The sequence below is a fragment of the Convolutriloba macropyga genome, chromosome 13 (genome assembly GCF_964194025.1).
Source record: "Convolutriloba macropyga chromosome 13, txConMacr16.3, whole genome shotgun sequence".
Classification (NCBI taxonomy): Eukaryota; Metazoa; Xenacoelomorpha; order Acoela; family Convolutidae; genus Convolutriloba; species Convolutriloba macropyga.
The window spans coordinates 24,427,220-24,449,685 of record NC_134480.1 but is presented as its reverse complement, the minus strand read 5'-3'; the positions used below and the strand labels follow the sequence as shown (position 1 = coordinate 24,449,685).

General features: G+C 34.4%; 1 protein-coding gene across 1 annotated transcript in view; it reads right to left on the bottom strand.

The window, feature by feature from the left end:
- Positions 1-13,164: 13,164 nt before the first annotated feature.
- Positions 13,165-22,466, bottom strand: part of LOC142351670 (uncharacterized) — a 102,777-nt gene continuing 93,475 nt past the window's right edge. The window contains exon 7 of the mRNA XM_075403811.1: positions 13,165-13,616. Within this exon, the coding sequence (XP_075259926.1) occupies positions 13,302-13,616 (315 nt within the window). The 3' untranslated portion in view covers positions 13,165-13,301. The remainder of the gene's footprint in view (positions 13,617-22,466) is intronic.

Sequence of the window (22,466 nt, the reverse complement as noted above, 5' to 3'; positions counted from 1 at the left end):
ATAGCACCCGTAAATACAGACTCTTCAACCACCGGAAATACATTTATTAACCAAGTAATAATTCTCAAAAAAGGAGAATCTCTAAAATTTGTCCTAGACGCTCGTCAATTAAACACAATGATTGACGAAACAAATTGTAGTTGGCCCATAGAATCAGTCCAAGTTATTCTAACACGGATTAAAGGACCAATTTTCTCTCTAGCAGACATGAAGAGTGCATACAATCAAATGCAACATTACTGATTGCAACAATACTGTTTCAAACGCTTATTCTATGGCCCAGCAGCTTTCTCATCTTTCATGAGCAGTGTTTTCAAACCACTAATTAGAAAAAACAAAATAATCACCTATTTGAATGACGTTTTCATCCAAGACACAACAACAGACACACTGTTGCTAACACTTACTCAATATCACATTGTTTTAGAGAGTGAAAATCTCAAAGCCGCTCCAGACAAATCTTTCTTTTTCTTAGACTCCGTTAAAATTTTAGGACACCATATTCAAAATAGTCACATACACCCACTCAAATCAAAAATCGACGGATCTCTAAAACTACAACCACCCAAGAATAAAAAAAAATTCAAAACTATGTCGGTTTTCTCACCTTTTTTTCATAATATATATACAACCAACAAGTCATTCTTCCACCTTTTTATCTCCAACTCAGAGATACAACAGATTTTAAATGGACTCCTGAATGACAACAACCTTTTGATAGAGTCAAAAAAGAACTTACGGACTGAACACTCCGCCTCGCAACTCCTAATTCAGAAAAACTTTTCTATATTCTGTGCGATGCCTCTAACCATGGCATTGGAGCAGCACTCCTCCAAAATAATCAATTTGGAAAAATGGACCTAGTATTGGCAAACTCTTGTCTATTTTCTACCACAGAACTTAGATTATCCACCATTCTTCGCGAATGCTCAGCCTTCAGATATGCACATTCAGAAAATGAATTCCTTATTCAATGATCTGAACATCCAATAATATTATACACTGACCACAAACCAATTTTATTCTTATTTACACAAAAGAATAAACCAAACCACAGAGTTTACAAACTTCAATTAAAACTAACGAAATTTCCAAACTTACGCATAATTTGGACGGAAGGGAAAAATCTTTTAATTCCAGATCTACTAAGTCGCTCACTGTTGACTACAACACATAACGATCACCGTCTTCGCACAGTCGAAATACCAGATTCAATTAAATTCTTTATGACACATAACCAAAATACAGAACCTATACAGTGTCAATACGCTGTATCAAAAGAATATATTAACTCAGTATATACAGACACTCATGTAGAATCACCACACTTTCCAATCTAAGTACAGATTGAAGATAATTATTTCAATGTTCGATTAGAAATGAGCTTTATCTCCCAGTCTCACACTTTGAATTTAGAACAAAAGCACAGCTTTGGAGAATATACACCAACAAAAACTACAACAATTTAAAACTACATACTCATCCCCAGAAAACTATCCTATTATACAACACACAGATGTCACACTAAACACAAAGGAAACAGAACCGTTCATACAATCTAATCATGACGCAAACTACGTCGAATTAAAAAAAAGTTTAAAATTTTCACTCCCAGCAATGGAAAGCATTATACCAAAGTCACCCACCATTTATAACTACTTCTACGAAGAACCAACTGAAGTAAATGATATACTTCTCTATAAAACACAAAAACAAGAGCAAGTCCTAAAACAACTTTTGCTTTGAAAACAGTATAAAACTCCCCCCCCCCAACTCTGTCCCATACTATTCAAGCAAATAAAGGATTACAGCACTATTATCGACGTTTCCAAAATTTAAGCATTAACGAAGACAATAATCTCCTGTATTACATACAAGAAGCCAGATCACCAAAAATTTGCCTACCACTCTCTCTTCTCCTAGTCATTCTTTATGAAGCACACACTCATGATCTTTCAGGACACCCTGGTTGTGAAAAAACACACGCGACAATCACGGAAAACTACTATTTTCCGAATAATAATGCATGGATAACGATATTTACACAGGATTGCTTAAGTTGCCAAACGAGCAAATCCATGCCAAGCCTCATAATGACACCACGGCAGCCATTTTTAGAAGTTTCACCATACTTCAATCATCGAATCTCAATTGAAAGAAAAGGTCCAATTTCACCGTCTTCCGATGGAAACTCTTACGTCTATGTTATTGTGGACGCATCTACACACTACGTTGTTCTCTACCCTTCACCCAAAAATGATGCCACAAATGCACTCACAGTTTTATTTGATCACTGTATTGTTAATTATGGCATTCCAGATATTTTGGTAACAGATGATGGAAATGAAAACATTAACGGAGAATTCACACATTTCTGCCGTGCATATAATGTACAATTCAAACCACGTACGCCAAACGCACCGTGGTCTAATGGACTCGTTGAAAATAGTAACAGCCAATTAAACACATTTCTTCGAACAGTCCTGGACTCACAATATGACACGTTGTCACATAAAGTGAAACTCTTTCTGTTTGCTTTCAATTCACAAGTTAGAATAAACATGAATCTTTCACCATATGACCTTGTATTTTGTCAAAAACCAAAGAAAACCAATATGTTCAATCTATCTTCCACTATAGATAGCTTGGGAAATTGTAAACCCTAGAAAATTCACCCTGTAACTCATCACCAAATCATACACATACTGACCACTTAGGTCATCGCCCATAAATTAAGAAGTTACAGAGAGGAACCTTTGCATATTGTTTCTTAATCGTGAAAAGATTCACTCGGAAGTTTATAACGAAGTACATAATTATTTAAACCAAAACAAACATTTACGCACACTTATAAGTCTCCGCTTTGAAACGGTGCGGTCAATCAAAATAAATACTTATGTTTTAGTTGTAAACGAAAACCACACAAATTGGTGTTTCAAAAAATATACAACCACAAAAAAATGCACCTTATAAAATAATATATACTCCTACATTGGTTACGTATAAGCTAGAAAATTTCTCTGGTAAACAAATCACCCGTCATAGAAGTAATATAATACCATATTACCCCAAAAAACTCTTCGATCAAGAACAATTGGAGAAATACTTCTCGTATAATTCACTTTTAAAATTCTATCCAACGAAGCCACCACTTAGCAAAATGAACACTGTCTCATTAAGTCTAGACAATTTAAAGGTGCCATCCACAGATGACCTTCCCACCAAATACCTAGTAACCTGTCTGATATTACCGAACACACTTCGGAAAACTAAACTACACGAAATAGTCGCCTTCGACGACAACCAATAAAGGACTATAGAGTCTTTATACCACAATCAAAAATTTGGGCTTCACGAACAACACACACTTAAAACTATTCATACTTCGCTACTAGCACACACGTTAAATCACTCTTCTCACAATAAATAACCGAACACAGTTTAGCGTAACACGCTGAATAGCTACAAAATACGGTACGGATAAAAATACAATTCCCTCTTTCTCCTATACGAGAGGAATAATTCGGATAGTTCTTTCAACACTCTCCCCCGTAATACAATTACTTTCACTGGGAAAGTTAATCAAACTCCTTATCTCAGTAAACAAAGCACATGGACTATCTCTTCATCTGGTACCCTAGCAGAACCACAAAAACCCCTCCATCAGTAAATAAAAAGAAGGGAATTACAGGCCATTCCCTACGATAATAATAAAAAGGAAATTAACTAAAAATTAAGGTAATAACCGACCCACAGCTTGGTCCGGGAACAATTCCCTAATCTCATTTTTTTGCCAAGATATGATTCGGTAAATTTTTGTACCCGACTAAAAAGTCGTGGTCAGATAAAATCATATCGTCTAAAATCACTTCGCAGTCCACCGCTCTTGAAACATAGTTGCTTCTCTCTTTCTCTCTCTTCTTTTAAAACTGTTTGAAAATCTCCTACTAAACTCTCTCTCTCTCTCTCTCAATTCTTCTAATTCACAACTTAGAAATTCTCTAGTTTTCTAAGATAACTTCACTGTTCAGTTCTTCTCTCTTAACAAAAAAAGAACTGTCTCAGAGTACAGTTCTTCATCCTTTTCTTTCGACTTCTGAATTCGCTGACAGCCAACAGAAAGCTCTCAAATTTGCTCATGGAAGCAACAACGACAACAACACTCAATTTGCAACTTTCAGTCTCACAGTGCTGAAAGCATCCTCTTCAAAAAGACTTAACAGGTATGCACATAACTTCTCAACACAGACTCGAAGTATTGTTTAAAAGAAAACACTACGCTGATACTTTCAGATATATTCAGAATTTCAAACCTAGACAGGTCCGCTTTCAAGATATTTTCTATAATCAAGATCAGATTCTATATTCACACACTTGTTCTGAATGGGTCTTTTATATTAGAAACTTTAATAACGAACACATCGCTCTTTTCTATCTTCCTATCTTCCCACCACAAGCAACACTTAAACTCTCTGAAATTCAATATACAGATATTATTTTTTCTGTTAATTTTGACGCTATCCCAGCCTAATATGATATTAAATATATTAAGGAACTCCTAAGATTGGATGAATAAAACCAACAAATTGTTAAACAACAACAATCCACCAAAGGAAATTACATCCCACACGTTATCTTTTCATTGGAAAGAAAAAATTATAAAATTGCTGAAATATTAGCAGTTTTTTCTGCTGATTTTTTAGATCTCATCTGTCTCCATAATGTCATCCCACCACAATCACCCTGCGCAGCAATCCTAGAGTGTGTACCCACTTTAAATCTCTTAATAATTATTATGCCCACCTCTACTGATTATAAAATCTACTATTGCGATATTTGCATCCTCTAGTCAACAATCAAACCCTAACCCAATTTCTCCCCCGTCTCAGAATTGCCTAGTTGCTCATACAGCGAAGCAACTAAACAATCAACACCCAAAAAGTCATCATTTAAACTCTTTAATAAAAAACAACAAACACAAGAAATCGAGGAACACCCATACTCAGTTATGACTACTTATACCAGTACCCACACTTATACCAGCTCCTCCACAAGCACCTCAACCTGAATTAACTAATTATTTAAACACTCAGCAATTTTCCACTCAACAAATAAGTTTTGCAAACCCCGATAAGACTAGTAGCTCCGAATTGCCTCAGCCAATTCACGCTGTTTCAAATATTCACGATACCACACATGATATTAGCCTACTTTCTGATACTTCTAATTCTGATCCAATTAGTTCTCAATTTTCTTCACCTACTGCTTCGCAAATTGCAAATAATCCTTTTAATCCACCACAAGGACAAATAACTAATTTTGAACGCTTGTTATCACATCACACTGGAATCACTCTTTTAATATAGTCAATTCATCACCATCATTTCAAAGTTCACTACCACTCAGTTTTTTGGGTACAACACCCATTATCACTCTAAGCTCAAGGTCACCGACACCAGATCCTGATAAACATTCTCATCACTGTATTGGGAAACAACCTGACACAGCACGATTTTACCCAACTCCACCACTAAAATTAGATCCCAAATTTGTTGTTCACCACGCGCTCTCTTGAGAGACCATAACACAGCCGAAAAATTACATAATTGGGCTAAACAAAGAATTTCTAAATCGTATAAAATAACACCAGTTCACAAGCAAAGAGCTCACGAATTATTAGAACAATCAGAAATCAAATTCTCTGTTGAGATAATTGTTGAACAAGACAAACTTATATTTCATCCACAAGCGGCAGCACCGCCTATCTCTAGAGTCAAAACAAACCCATCACCCTTCATTTGTCAAGAAATACGCTACAAATTTGATAGATACACAAAAAACACCGCAGGCTATTTTATCTTCTATAATCCATACTCTGGACTCTCCTACACATGTCCACTACAAATCCACTACTAAAATTCTCATATTACTTAATTTATTCTTTTCATCTCCACTTCCAATAAAACAACCAATTAAAATTGATCAACATAATATTTCTACACCTAAAACAGGCATACAAGATCTTGTCGTCACGCACTATTATTGTTCACCAAAGCATATCACATATATGCAGTATTATAAACTCAATAAAATTGGCGAATGTAAAATTAAGCCGGCCGATTTCAAAATTCTCCCCGCACAAGCATTATTTTTTCACAAATCCGAACACTTCAAGTACGCGCTTACGCCATACATGCTAAACTTAGCGATATGGAAAGCTTTTGTCACAAAATTGCACTCAAAAGAGGATTTCGGTTTGATCACAATAATTGGTATGTTCATAATATGGAACGACCTTTCTTTCCAACAGAAATTGAAGCTCGTTGAGAACTTGCACGCGTAGGTAAGATAACCACTACCGCCCTCAAAAGATATAATTTGATGTATTAGACGACCCACGTTGGCAAGCTAACATAGAAGAAACGCAAGGCCGTTTTCGCTTAGGTTGTTATAGAACTTTTTCTTTCCAACACGGAAGCATGGTTTATAACCCACGAGATGATGAATGGATTCCTAACGCCACAGATAATCCCTGAGCTAAGTTTCCCCGTAAAAACCCAGAACACGAATATATTGTCATCCACACACTAGGATGGTCACTCCAATTAACTAACATCACACTCACTTTTGATGTTGCCTCAGAACACATGTACTATGGCACAGTTTGCATAAAATGTGATATAGAACGAGGTTACTGTTCGCCAAATCCCGCTATTAAAGCCACTGTAATTTGGGAACCAGAAAACCACTGCCGTATTTTTGACGTTGGAAGATCATACGCACGCATGATTAAACTTCAAAAAAGATACTTTATTGAAACACTTGAAAATAATGAAACTATTTCTGGTCATAAACACAATGCACATATGTATTCAAGTCGTTTTCGAAAACACCTTTATGATGAATCTGCGCTCTCTCGTTTCGAGGTTCTCACAAAACCCATCTACAAATGTAATGAAGATTACCCATATTACGCCACACAATATCAAGACAATTTTATGCAATATAAAGAAGGTTTTAAAGAAGGTGCGGAATATAATGCAATATAATGCAATATAAAGAAGTTGCGGAAAACCGTCGCACGATTTTGATAACACATATATCACAGTCCCTGACGGACCACCCTCTTTAACAACTTACACAAAAGCAAATATCCGTGATGGATATGTCATTCCACAAGAATCACAATTATACCACAAATCAAAAAAATACGAATTATTTAGAAAACAAAATTGGTTTGGCGCTGTTCACCCTAGTATTCAAATCGATGGCAAACTCGATTACAAGATCAGTCGAGTCTTGCTCGAAATGGATCAAACAAGCATGAATATTTATAAGAAACGCTGCGACATAGACCGCGATTTGAAACAAACTGCTTTCATTTTACTCACACAGAAATTTCTTTTAGTTGGTTATATAATTACAGGACAGCGACACACATTCGCTACACTTAAAAGTCAAAATGTAATTTCACTCTTTCAATGTAAAGTTGTTTCCTCACCCCTTTATGTATTAGAGAATCAATGTTTCGAACGTGTTCCTTTATACTATCAGAACAAATTACAATTTGTAGATCAAGTCAACCGTAAGACCATTCCCTGGTCCATTAAAGCGCCATGTAAGTCTGAAAATTTTGATTAACGAATCTCACTCGACGCATACGACGAAGGCTCATATCGCTTAACAAACTATACAATTAAGGCGCGAAACCCAGTTAAAATTTTCACGCCCGATGAAATGAAAAAACCGCTTCACCCATGCTGATTTTACCTCGCAACAACTCAGAATTTACAGTCAACACGACTGGACGAAATCAATAGATAAGAAGAAATTTAACCAATTAGTCGATGACGCAGCTAAAAAATTTGAATTAGCACGCGCAGTAAATTTTGCAGATCTTGCAAAACAAGCATAATTACAAGCACAGTACTCACAATTACGCTCCGAATATAATGATTATTTTAACAATCTCTTTATTAACGGCAAAGAATTCACCCTCCGCCGACTTGATTAGCGTGACTTGATTAATGGCAACAATTTAAAAGAATCCCTCATAGGAATATTTGGATGCCCTTGGTACGTATTAAAAGAAATAGCCATAATATGGACTGTATTTAATTTGTTACAGTTTCATTTTGGCCTATTTCGTAGTGCATTTAACATCTATACACTAAAATCACTTTTAGGACCCAATATCACATTGGCTAAAAATATAACCTCTTGATTTTCTGGAGTATTTTCACAAACAATATTCCATGTATTACAATCCGACTCTACACAATATAAACCACCTTCACCTAAAAAAGGACGTTGGCACTCAATCGACACTTGCACTCCACACTCACAGCATGAATTGAATTTATTACACAAAAAGTTTGAATATTTCTATAAGAAATTTTACTCCCCAGTACACAATAGTTCAAATAAACGCCATAGATCCACTCTACCAGCTTTCATTTATCAATGCTATGAAACACCAATTGATTCCCGTACGAAACCAGATTTCCAATCTCTACACCTACACACTTTTCAACCTAATAAGCGTAAACGCTCACGTGGAATTTTTCTTTCACGTGACTCTCTCGATAAAGATCCTGACTACCAGGAAATTCCGGAGGAACTTTTCCTCAACCTTTCAAGTTCTCGTATTTAACACTCTTTTTGTTTTAGTGACTCCACTGCAGTCTCTACCCACCAAGCAGGAGGCTCACCGATCCCCTTAAATGTCGATCCGACAGCATACAACCTCATCATGCTGGAGGTTGATGACATTCTGCCATGACCCCTCACTCCGTTGGTACTGGCACCCACAGTATCCGAGCCAGTTTGCGAAATGCAAACACCCGCCCCTCTTCACGATGCCGCAATCTTCCTCAGAGTCACAATCTGTAGACACGGCAAATTATGCAAGGGTGAACCCACTGCCTTCACCCGCCACTTCTTCTTCGAGTTCAGCTGAATTTCACCTGTACATCGATAGCGATACGAGTTCACCCACAGTCCCTGCAGGACCGCAAAGCCCGTCACAAGAGCTACTTCAAGGAAAAAGTCAGGTGCCACAGCCACCTCCACTATTTTCAACTGCGCACACGGCAGTCTCCACAACACAACCACCAATTCAGCCTACACACAGTCCATCTTGGGCTGATGCAGTGGCCACAGCGGAACAATCTGGTCACTCTACACCAGAGACGGTTTTCCCCAATTGCGCGTACTCTGGTAGGATCCGTGGAGCACGACAACGATCGAAGCCACTGGTTTAACCACCGCCAGTGATGTCCACACCGCATACACAACGCCCGCCGGTACCCTCACCGCGGTACGGCCGGCTTTACCACCTTTGAGACCACAACAATCTTTTCCTCAGCCACCCCCTACGACGAACCCACGTCAACTGACAACAACCCTTGTACTGACCCCTCACCTAGGAGGCGTCCACGGGCAACAGCACATGAAATATACTCAGTTCGATCTTCACCGATACAGGCTTCACAATTGCCTGTTCGTCACACAGCGAGCCCTCCCCAAGGCCCACTGCCCTCATCCTCCCGCGGACGTCCTGACCCTTTCGCGCCAACAAACGGCATTCCACAAAGGTCACAAGGACCCAATTTCAGATTCCACGAGTTTACAAACCCTCTCGGCATTAATAACATCCAGGGTATACAGGTGCCAGAGAGAATCAGCTAAACAAGCTATACTCCAACCGCTGAAGCCAACAGCCAGTTCGTGTTCTTTCGGACAACTAGAGAACAAATATGTCCACGAAAGACAAGAAAAGGACCTACCCCTAAAATGCCTGCACTTCCCCATCAATTCTCATTTCACGGAACGATTCAGGCATCTGTTGAAGTACTTTTTTGCACACACAGACCACCCGAATGACTACCTCAACAACTTTTTCACTCGCGATACTGCACACTACAAAATATACGCCAAATACGACCCCTTTTATTTGGAATTTGGTTTTTCACATCCCACACAGATGGATGTAAATAACACCACCCACAAAGTGAATCGGATGAAAAAGCTCCACAGGATGCACTATTACTTATTTGTGCAGCATCATTTTCAACACACCAACGCGATCATACACATCAATTCAGGCCTCCAATATGCTAACACAAAGCTCACCTCACCATATTATATGAACTACAGCTACATAAAACAACCCAAATATTGTGAAGGCACTCATCGTAATTTCGACCCCATTAAGAACTGTTTCATATTTTCTCCACTCTGCGCCAAGACTATTCGCCCCATCTTCGTCCCAATCAAGTTTCCACAATGTGTAGAAGGAGGCGCCACGAAGTGTACCTATGGTCACACTTTCAACCTCCTCTACAGGGACTGGATAGCCGAAAAGCTCGAAAATCGCCAACCCTCACAGGAAGAATTGCAGATCTTTAATTACCTTCTTGCGTTACAACCACACTGTAACGCTGATCTGTATCCCCGAGCCCTTGCTGCTTGTCTGTCTCCTGATCCGGAATTCCTCGCCTCCTTCAGAGATCCAGACAACCGAGCTCCGGATTTCGAGTTTGAATATCGGACGTAGGCCACAGTCCTACAACACGACCTTGGGCTCACAGACCCACAAAAACGAGACTCACTGATATCAAAAACTTTCAAACTATTTTCTATTTTTTCTCTTTTCTCTCTCTTTATTATCTTACCGTTCTCCTCACTACCGAATATATATCTTTCGCATATTTTTTTCTTTTTCCACAAGAATGAAGATTAGGATCAGTTCTTTTCTTCTTTCTCCCCGGTCGGGACTTACAAAAGAAAGCATTAAATCTCACTAATAGACTTAATAGGAAAATTAGCTCACAGTAGCTAAAAGATGGATTTCCACCAAAAGGTAAGCTGGTAAATCCGACTGATCCAAACCTTGTACCAGGTGGAGATAAACAGAAATCTCCTCGTACAAACCAGACAGAGACTACGACTACAAGCGATCCTCCAACTGGGGATAAATCCTCACTACAGGACAGTGAGAGCAGTTGGGCAAACTCTCAACAGGACTGACGTTACTGGCCAGCACACCCTGTAACTGGCACCCTTACTGGTTTCAGAAGGCAAACCTCTTCACTGACGACAGTAGTCACTACTTCACTGACAGGGACTTCAGACGACGACACAAGTCACAATCCACTTCAGAGAGGACACAACGCATCACTCACTTCACCCTAAGTTTCAACGAGGATGACAAATTCAACGTATTTCTGCTACACATCACAGATTCGGATTTGAAAATCTCAACCCAGGATGGATGTAGCAGTGAAAATACTTAATGTGCACCTTCAACCATTCAGAGACTAAGAAGACACTATTCTCTTTTATATAGAGAGAACTGAACTGACTATAGTCAGTCTTTTAGTTAGATACACAATGTGTATACCATTGACTCCGGTGCTATACTTCTTAAGCACCGTAATAATAGAAGTTTACGCTCATTGTTTTACAGAGTCGGTTAGTCTTAGAGATATAGATAAGTATACTTCGCGCGCAGAAATAAGTAGCCCTAGCTCTTTATACTTTAAGACCCTATAAGGAGCCCACATCGGGCCTGCCTTAAAATGTTTTAGGTTTTTGAAATAACTTTGTAATAAATTCGCAAAAGATAAGTATAAAAACACAGCAGACAGACTAATTGAAGTCTGAATTTCGTCTAAGTTTTTTTACCCCAAAAATTTTCAAGAAACAATAAACAACAGGACGAGTAACCGCAAAACAGAAATATGAGACCTCAGGACAAACCGATAAAAGTATAAAAAGTCTCCTTTTAAAAATCAATTGTTTCGAAGCCGTTAAACTCCATGAGTTTAAATAAACCACCCAATACAATGAAAACTGCCTCTATGCAGTGGATTATTATAATATGCACAAATAAAATATATCCATAACTTTTCAAAAGATTCACTTTTAAAGTCAAAAAGTTAACAGAATCAAAAGCGGTGGTCCGCACAATTGAGGCTACGTGCAACAATATCTGATATTGGAAAGTGGATATTATAAGAAGGAGCAGTCACAAAAATTCATAAAAGGGGATAAAAATTGTAAAAAACATTTTTTTGTATTTTTGTTGTAGGTGGATACATTAAGAAAACAATAAGATATTTGCGCTAATGTGAGAAAAAGTGGGAACAATAAAAGCTAATTTCATTTGGTTTTTCACAGGTTTTTTGTATTAAAAGCCACTCCTTCTGGAAAATCTCCTATGATCAATAGAGATTGACATGTACTTTGAATTTTTTTCTATTAAAAACGTTCACCGACATCTCAGTAAATTGTTTAAGGGCAGAAAAGTGGTATACTTGATGTTCTTTAAACCTGGTTCAGTTTGCACAACTACAGTTAAAGATGATGAGGTTGATCTTGATGCGTGATTTAAAATCTTAATTCCAATTGCAAAATTCAAAGCTCTTTCTCCCAAATATTTTTGATTTTTTAAATTTTTTATTTGCTACTTCTCGGCCAATCTAAGGGATTATTCACAATAAGGAAATTCAGCTTTGTTTTTAAAAAAGTAACGAGTAAATAATAAATTTACTATAAAAAGGGAATGTGTCAATTAAGCAGCACTGGATAGACGTGAACATCGAAATGATATATCATCAATTAGTATATAAAATGGCAGACCTTTTTTATTACTGTAATTCTAATCACACGCTAGGAACAAGTTTTCCAATCCAATTCTGCTTCAGAAAAGTTTCTTTCAAACCGTTTATTCCAATTTTTTTAAAGGATAAACTCATTTGGATTTGGAAAACTTGCTTTCTTTCAAATGAGACAATAATTATGACAAAATTTATTGCACATAATCTGCGGCGAAAATAATATGATATCATATTACAATTTTTTGCCGATAGGCATGTCTACATTCAATTTTATCTTTGTTTTTTTTTAACCGACGCCTGAAGAAGAAATGGCACAGCTGCTGTTATTTTTTACAAAAATATCAAATTTGAAGTATTCGAGCTCTTTTACCGCATATTCTCTTTCTATTAAACTCATTGTATAGAATAGCGTAACATATTACCACGAAACCCCACTCCTTTTTCTGTAGGATTTCGTCGCATAAAATTTTTAGCTGTACTTGTATATTTATAAACTCCGTTTTATAGTAAAAAAAAGTTTGACCACTAATCGGGGAACAATTCGACCAATGATGATATCATATATGAGCTTTGAAATAATCAAAAGTAAATTTCATCTGGGGGCAGTAATAAATATTTAAGGATTGCAAACAGTTGCCAAACAAGTTATTATAAAAATTAATTATCTCGAATCCCGTCTTAACACCGACTGTCCTCGGCCAATCTCAAGTGTCCGTATGGCGTCTGTGAGCAAACTGCAATCTTTTGCTGGTGATATGCCTTTTCGTCAACCTCCCCGAACACCACTTTTTTAGGGGAGGCCTTCCCAGTTACAGTATTAGTAGTACTGGCAGCTGATTTAGAAGTTGTGGATGTTTGGGTCTGGATTCGGTTCTGAGAGTTGGTTGCAATTGTTGAGTTCTGTCTGAGGTGGATGGAGCTGTTCCTTGTATAGGACAACTGGGTTCCGGTTCTCCCGTTGAAACTCATCAGTCCTCTACGTTCTGATGGTCGCTGAAAAAATTCAAATTATTAGTCTTAGATTATTAGAAACGTCAAACAAATGAATTGAACTAAATTTATGTAAAAACTTGGTATTTAGATTAAAGATTGACCTATTTAGGAATTTGCAACATAATTGTCTTTGTTTTGATATAAAGTGTCGCTTCAAAATATTTCCCATGCCTTAATGTTGTCCTAAATTTATGATCATTCTTGTACTAGAGAAGCGTTTCAGAATTTGTGGGAACGCTATTAGTGATATGCGAAGTAGAAAAAAATGATCTAATGACGTTTTTATAAACGCAGGTTACGTAAATATGCGGGAGGAAATAATTTAACATTACATATTAAATTCAATTTTAAGGCTTAATTTTTCTAAATTTAATAATTAATACACGTGCGAACAAATGAGACATCGTATAGCGAATTAGTTAGTCTCTATTGTGGGGAAACTTGTTAGAAAATGAAAATATCTAATGAAGGGGATAAAATATCGATTAGATTATAACATCAATCGGGTTCGGGCTAGTAAATTAATAGGGGATATAACTTTGAAATTTTACTCATAGGATTCTTGTATGAATACACACTAATGTTTCAAGTGTGCTATAATTTCAAACACTTATGCGCTGGCTCACTGAAAAATCAGTGAAAATCTTTAATAATAAGGGGGTAGAGTCATTGTCAATCAAGAATTATTAATGTTAAGGCTTTCCTTGTTTTAAGAAAAAAAAATTATGCGCAATAATTCTGAGCCATTTCTAATAGGGTCTAGATAACTAACGAACTTATATATAAGTTTTTTCAAAGAGATTTGTGACCCCAACTAATTATGCCAATTTTTTTTAATTTTTCCAAGTTGAAAAATGAAGTTAGTACCTAAAAAACACTCAAATTTGTCATGCTAACATTAAACAGCGCTAGTTGAAAATTTTGAAAACTTAACTCCGAAGGGAATTTGAATGCTGGAAAGCAGTCGCCACTTATTGACTATTTTTTGGTCAACAGAAATTAGCTGAAGAAATTAGCAAAACTTTTGTTGTATAATTCGTATAATATCACCACAAGAAGTAGTTAACACGAAAATCAGATGAAATATATATAGTATAAAAAGAACTTACCATAAATCTACTTAATTTTTGTGTTACTTTTCTGTTCTCTTAAACGCCTTTATTATTATTTTTAGTTAGGTCTATCAAAAAAATGAAAACTGTTGGAAATCTTGAAAACCAAGTTGATTTGATTTATGATTTTCAAAAAGTTTTCTAAAAAATTCACAGTACCATCTTACTGTGTTTTTTAGGATTTTTTTTGATCCCTTTATGATCTCAAAATATTTCAATCCACTTTATCCATCCTATTATTTCCGATTAGTCGAATTTTAAATTTTGGGCTGCCATTAGAACAACAATGAAATTCTAAGTAGCTTTTTTGCAAACAATCTGCATCTCATCTAACATGAGATTATTGCCATATATTCCGAAAATAAAAGAGGAAATTTGAATTCATGATTAGTTCTTTTTCGCATTCAGGTTGGACCACTGTAGAATAAAGTTATGCTTTATTCTAAAACAGATAAAATGTTTTTTAAAAGAACAGAAATGATATCATTAAAAGCTCTTGGACGATCTTATACGGCGTACAGAGTAGCCAAATTAATTGAACTCTTTTTTTTTACAGTTTTGGCACGCTTGAGTGTGATCACAGGTGAAACTCTGAGTCGTCAACTGTGCGATGCAATAGAAGAGATAGATAGAGAGAGAGGGGGGGGGGATAGCGGTTCTGTTATAAACACTGTTGTGTATATTCTATTTGATGTTTCAGTAATTTCAAGCTCTAGCTATTTTGTTTTTCATCTTTGCTAATATTTCTTTCATGATCGTACTAATTTTTCTAGGATTTCATAGAGCAATTTATTGTTGAGATGGTGTCATTAGTGTTAACCAACTAGTACCACTTAATATGGTTCACATGAACGCTTTTAGTGTTCTCTGTAGTCCATATTCTATTTGTTCATTTTCAACAATATACACAGTTGTGTATATTCTATTTGATGTTTAAAAAATTTCCAGCTTTAGCTATTTTGCTTTTCATCTTCGCTAATAGCTCTTTCAGGATCGTACTATTGTTTCTAGGATTCCATAGAGCAATTAATTGTTGACTTGGTGTCATTAGTGTTAACCAACTAGTAGCATTTAATATGGTTCATATGAACTTTTTTAGTGTTCACTGTAGTCCATATTCTATTTGTTCATATTCAACAATATACACTGTTGTGTATATTCTAATTGATGTTTAAATAATTTCAAACTCTAGTTATTTTGTTTTTCATCTTCGCTAATATTTCTTTCATGATCGCACTATTGTTTCTAGGATTTCATAGAGCAATTTATTGTTGAGATGGTGTCATTAGTGTTAACCAACTAGTACCACTTAATATGGTTCACATGAACGTTTTTAGTGTTCTCTGTAGTCCATATTCTATTTGTTCATTTTCAACAATATACACTGTTGTGTATATTCTATTTGATGTTTAAAAAATTTCCAGCTTTAGCTATTTTGCTTTTCATCTTCGCTAATAATTCTTTCAGGATCGTACTATTGTTTCTAGGATTCCATAGAGCAATTTATTGTTGACTTGGTGTCATTAGTGTTAACCAACTAGTAGCATTTAATATGGTTCATATGAACTTTTTTAGTGTTCACTGTAGTCCATATTCTATTTGTTCATATTCACCAATATACACTGTTGTGTATATTCTATTTGATGTTTAAATAATTTCAAACTCTAGTTATTTTGTTTTTCATCTTCGCTAATATTTCTTTCATGATCGTACTATTTTTTCTAGGATTTCATAGAGCAATTTATTGTTGAGATGATGTCATTAGTGTTAACCAACTAGTTCCACTTAATATGGTTCACATGAACGTTTTTAGTGTTCTCTGTAGTCCATATTCTATTTGTTCATTTTCAACAATATACACTGTTGTGTATATTCTATTTGATGTTTAAAAAATTTCCAGCTTTAGCTATTTTGCTTTTCATCTTCGCTAATAATTCTTTCAGGATCGTACTATTGTTTCTAGGATTACATAGAGCAATTTATTATCGACTTGGTGTCATTAGTGTTGGCCAACTAGTAGCATTTAATATGGTTCATATGAACTTTTTTAGTGTTCACGGTAGTCCATATTCTATTTGTTCATATTCAACAATATACCCTGTTGTGTATATTCTATTTGATGTTTAAATAATTTCAAACTCTAGTTATTTTGTTTTTCATCTTTGCTAATATTTCTTTCATGATCGTACTATTTTTTCTAGGATTTCATAGAGCAATTTATTGTTGAGATGATGTCATTAGTGTTAACCAACTAGTTCCACTTAATATGGTTCACATGAACGTTTTTAGTGTTCTCTGTAGTCCATATTCTATTTGTTCATTTTCAACAATATACACTGTTGTGTATATTCTATTTGATGTTTAAAAAATTTCCAGCTTTAGCTATTTTGCTTTTCATCTTCGCTAATAATTCTTTCAGGATCGTACTATTGTTTCTAGGATTACATAGAGCAATTATTATCGACTTGGTGTCATTAGCGTTGGCCAACTAGTAGCATTTAATATGGTTCATATGAACTTTTTTAGTGTTCACTGTAGTCCATATTCTATTTGTTCATATTCAACAATATACCCTGTTGTGTATATTCTATTTGATGTTTAAATAATTTCAAACTCTAGTTATTTTGTTTTTCATCTTTGCTAATATTTCTTTCATGATCGCACTATTGTTTCTAGGATTTCATAGAGCAATTTATTGTTGAGATGGTGTCATTAGTGTTAACCAACTAGTACCACTTAATATGGTTCACATGAACGTTTTTAGTGTTCTCTGTAGTCCATATTCTATTTGTTCATTTTCAACAATATACACTGTTGTGTATATTCTATTTGATGTTTAAAAAATTTCCAGCTTTAGCTATTTTACTTTTCATCTTCGCTAATAACTCTTTCAGGATCGTACTATTGTTTCTAGGATTCCATAGAGCAATTTATTGTTGACTTGGTGTCATTAGTGTTAACCAACTAGTAGCATTTAATATGGTTCATATGAACTTTTTTAGTGTTCACTGTAGTCCATATTCTATTTGTTCATATTCAACAATATACACTGTTGTGTATATTCTAATTGATGTTTAAATAATTTCAAACTCTAGTTATTTTGTTTTTCTTCTTCGCTAATATTTCTTTCATGATCGCACTATTGTTTCTAGGATTTCATAGAGCAATTCATTGTTGAGATGGTGTCATTAGTGTTAACCAACTAGTACCACTTAATATGGTTCACATGAACGTTTTTAGTGTTCTCTGTAGTCCATATTCTATTTGTTCATATTCAACAATATACACTGTTGTGTATATTCTATTTGATGTTTAAATAATTTAAAGCTCTAGTTATTTTGTTTTTCATCTTCACTAATATTTCTTTCATGATCGTACTATTTTTTCTAGGATTTCATAGAGCAATCTAATGTTGAGATGGTGTCATTAGTGTTAACCAACTAGTACCACTTAATATGGTTCACATGAACGTTTTTAGTGTTCTCTGTAGTCCATATTCTATTTGTTCATTTTCAACAATATACACTGTTGTGTATATTCTATTTGATGTTTAAAAAATTTCCAGCTTTAGCTATTTTGCTTTTCATCTTCGCTAATAATTCTTTCAGGATCGTACTATTGTTTCTAGGATTCCATAGAGCAATTTATTGTTGACTTGGTGTCATTAGTTTTAACCAACTAGTAGCATTTAATATGGTTCATATGAACTTTTTTAGTGTTCACTGTAGTCCATATTCTATTTGTTCATATTCAACAATATACACTGTTGTGTATATTCTATTTGATGTTTAAATAATTTCAAACTCTAGTTACTTTGTTTTTCATCTTCGCTAATATTTCTTTCATGATCGCACTATTGTTTCTAGGATTTCATAGAGCAATTTATTGTTGAGATGGTGTCATTAGTGTTAACCAACTAGTACCACTTAATATGGTTCACATGAACGTTTTTAGTGGTCTCTGTAGTCCATATTCTATTTGTTCATATTCAACAATATACACTGTTGTGTATATTCTATTTGATGTTTAAATAATTTCAAACTCTAGTTATTTTGTTTTTCATCTTCGCTAATATTTCTTTCATGATCGTACTATTTTTTCTAGGATTTCATAGAGCAATTTATTGTTGAGATGGTGTCATTAGTGTTAACCAACTAGTACCACTTAATATGATTCACATGAACGTTTTTAGTGTTCTCTGTAGTCCATATTCTATTTGTTCATTTTCAACAATATACACTGTTGTGTATATTCTATTTGATGTTTAAAAAATTTCCAGCTTTAGCTATTTTGCTTTTCATCTTCGCTAATAACTCTTTCAGGATCGTACTATTGTTTCTAGGATTCCATAGAGCAATTTATTGTTGACTTGGTGTCATTAGTGTTAACCAACTAGTAGCATTTAATATGGTTCATATGAACTTTTTTAGTGTTCACTGTAGTCCATATTCTATTTGTTCATATTCAACAATATACACTGTTGTGTATATTTATTTGATGTTTAAATAATTTCAAACTCTAGTTATTTTGTTTTTCATCTTCGCTAATGTTTCTTTCATGATCGCACTATTGTTTCTAGGATTTCATAGAGCAATTTATTGTTGAGATGGTGTCATTAGTGTTAACCAACTAGTACCACTTAGTATGGTTCACATGAACGTTTTTAGTGGTCTCTGTAGTCCATATTCTATTTGTTCATATTCAACAACATACACTGTTGTGTATATTCTATTTGATGTTTAAATAATTTCAAACTCTAGTTATTTTGTTTTTCATCTTCGCTAATATTTCTTTCATGATCGTACTATTTTTTCTAGGATTTCATGGAGCAATTTATTGTTGAGATGGTGTCATTAGTGTTAACCAACTAGTACCATTTAATATGGTTCACATGAACGTTTTTAGTGTTCTCTGTAGTCCATATTCTATTTGTTCATTTTCAACAATATACACTGTTGTGTATATTCTATTTGATGTTTAAAAAATTTCCAGCTTTAGCTATTTTGCTTTTCATCTTCGCTAATAACTCTTTCAGGATCGTACTATTGTTTCTAGGATTCCATAGAGCAATTTATTGTTGACTTGGTGTCATTAGTGTTAACCAACTAGTAGCATTTAATATGGTTCATATGAACTTTTTTAGTGTTCATTGTAGTCCATATTTTATTTGTTCATATTCAATAATATACACTGTTGTGTATATTCTATTTGATGTTTAAATAATTTCAAACTCTAGTTATTTTGTTTTTCATCTTCGCTAATATTTCTTTCATGATCGCACTATTGTTTCTAGGATTTCATAGAGCAATTTATTGTTGAGATGGTGTCATTAGTGTTAACCAACTGGTACCACTTAATATGGTTCACATGAACGTTTTTAGTGTTCTCTGTAGTCCATATTCTATTTGTTCATATTCAACAATATACACTGTTGTGTATATTCTATTTGATGTTTAAATAATTTCAAACTCTAGTTATTTTGTTTTTCATCTTCGCTAATATTTCTTTCATGATCGTACTATTTTTTCTAGGATTTCATAGAGCAATTTATTGTTGAGATGGTGTCATTAGGGTTAACCAACTAGTACCACTTAATATGGTTCACATGAACATTTTTAGTGTTCTCTGTAGTCCATATTCTATTTGTTCATTTTCAACAATATACACTGTTGTGTATATTCTATTTGATGTTTAAAAAATTTCCAGCTTTAGCTATTTTGCTTTTCATCTTCGCTAATAATTCTTTCAGGATCGTACTATTGTTTCTAGGATTCCATAGAGCAATTTATTGTTGACTTGGTGTCATTAGTGTTAACCAACTAGTAGCATTTAATATGGTTCATATGAACTTTTTTAGTGTTCACTGTAGTCCATATTCTATTTGTTCATATTCAACAATATACACTGTTGTGTATATTCTATTTGATGTTTAAATAATTTCAAACTCTAGTTATTTTGTTTTTCATCTTCGCTAATATTTCTTTCATGATCGCACTATTGTTTCTAGGATTTCATAGAGCAATTTATTGTTGAGATGGTGTCATTAGTGTTAACCAACTAGTACCACTTAATATGGTTCACATGAACGTTTTTAGTGTTCTCTGTAGTCCATATTCTATTTGTTCATATTCAACAATATACACTGTTGTGTATATTCTATTTGATGTTTAAATAATTTAAAACTCTAGTTATTTTGTTTTTCATCTTCACTAATATTTCTTTCATGATCGTACTATTTTTTCTAGGATTTCATAGAGCAATTTAATGTTGAGATGGTGTCATTAGTGTTAACCAACTAGTACCACTTAATATGGTTCACATGAACGTTTTTAGTGTGCTCTGTAGTCCATATTCTATTTGTTCATTTTCAACAATATACACTGTTGTGTATATTCTATTTGATGTTTAAAAAATTTCCAGCTTTAGTTATTTTGCTTTTCATCTTCGCTAATAATTCTTTCAGGATCGTACTATTGTTTCTAGGATTCCATAGAGCAATTTATTGTTGACTTGGTGTCATTAGTTTTAACCAACTAGTAGCATTGAATATGGTTCACATGAACGTTTTTAGTGTTCTCTGTAGTCCATATTCTATTTGTTCATATTCAACAATATACACTGTTGTGTATATTCTATTTGATGTTTAAATAATTTCAAACTCTAGTTACTTTGTTTTTCATCTTCGCTAATATTTCTTTCATGATCGCACTATTGTTTCTAGGATTTCATAGAGCAATTTATTGTTGAGATGGTGTCATTAGTGTTAACCAACTAGTACCACTTAATATGGTTCACATGAACGTTTTTAGTGGTCTCTGTAGTCCATATTCTATTTGTTCATATTCAACAATATACACTGTTGTGTATATTCTATTTGATGTTTAAATAATTTCAAACTCTAGTTATTTTGTTTTTCATCTTCGCTAATATTTCTTTCATGATCGTACTATTTTTTCTAGGATTTCATAGAGCAATTTATTGTTGAGATGGTGTCATTAGTGTTAACCAACTAGTACCACTTAATATGGTTCACATGAACGTTTTTAGTGTTCTCTGTAGTCCATATTCTATTTGTTCATATTCAACAATATACACTGTTGTGTATATTCTATTTGATGTTTAAATAATTTCAAGCTCTAGTTATTTTGTTTTTCATCTTCGCTAATATTTCTTTCATGATCGTACTATTTTTTCTAGGATTTCATAGAGCAATTTATTGTTGAGATGGTGCCATTAGTGTTAACCAACTAGTACCACTTAATATGATTCACATGAACGTTTTTAGTGTTCTCTGTAGTCCATATTCTATTTGTTCATTTTCAACAATATACACTGTTGTGTATATTCTATTTGATGTTTAAAAAATTTCCAGCTTTAGCTATTTTGCTTTTCATCTTCGCTAATAACTCTTTCAGGATCGTACTATTGTTTCTAGGATTCCATAGAGCAATTTATTGTTGACTTGGTGTCATTAGTGTTAACCAACTAGTAGCATTTAATATGGTTCATATGAACTTTTTTAGTGTTCACTGTAGTCCATATTCTATTTGTTCATATTCAACAATATACACTGTTGTGTATATTTATTTGATGTTTAAATAATTTCAAACTCTAGTTATTTTGTTTTTCATCTTCGCTAATGTTTCTTTCATGATCGCACTATTGTTTCTAGGATTTCATAGAGCAATTTATTGTTGAGATGGTGTCATTAGTGTTAACGAACTAGTACCACTTAGTA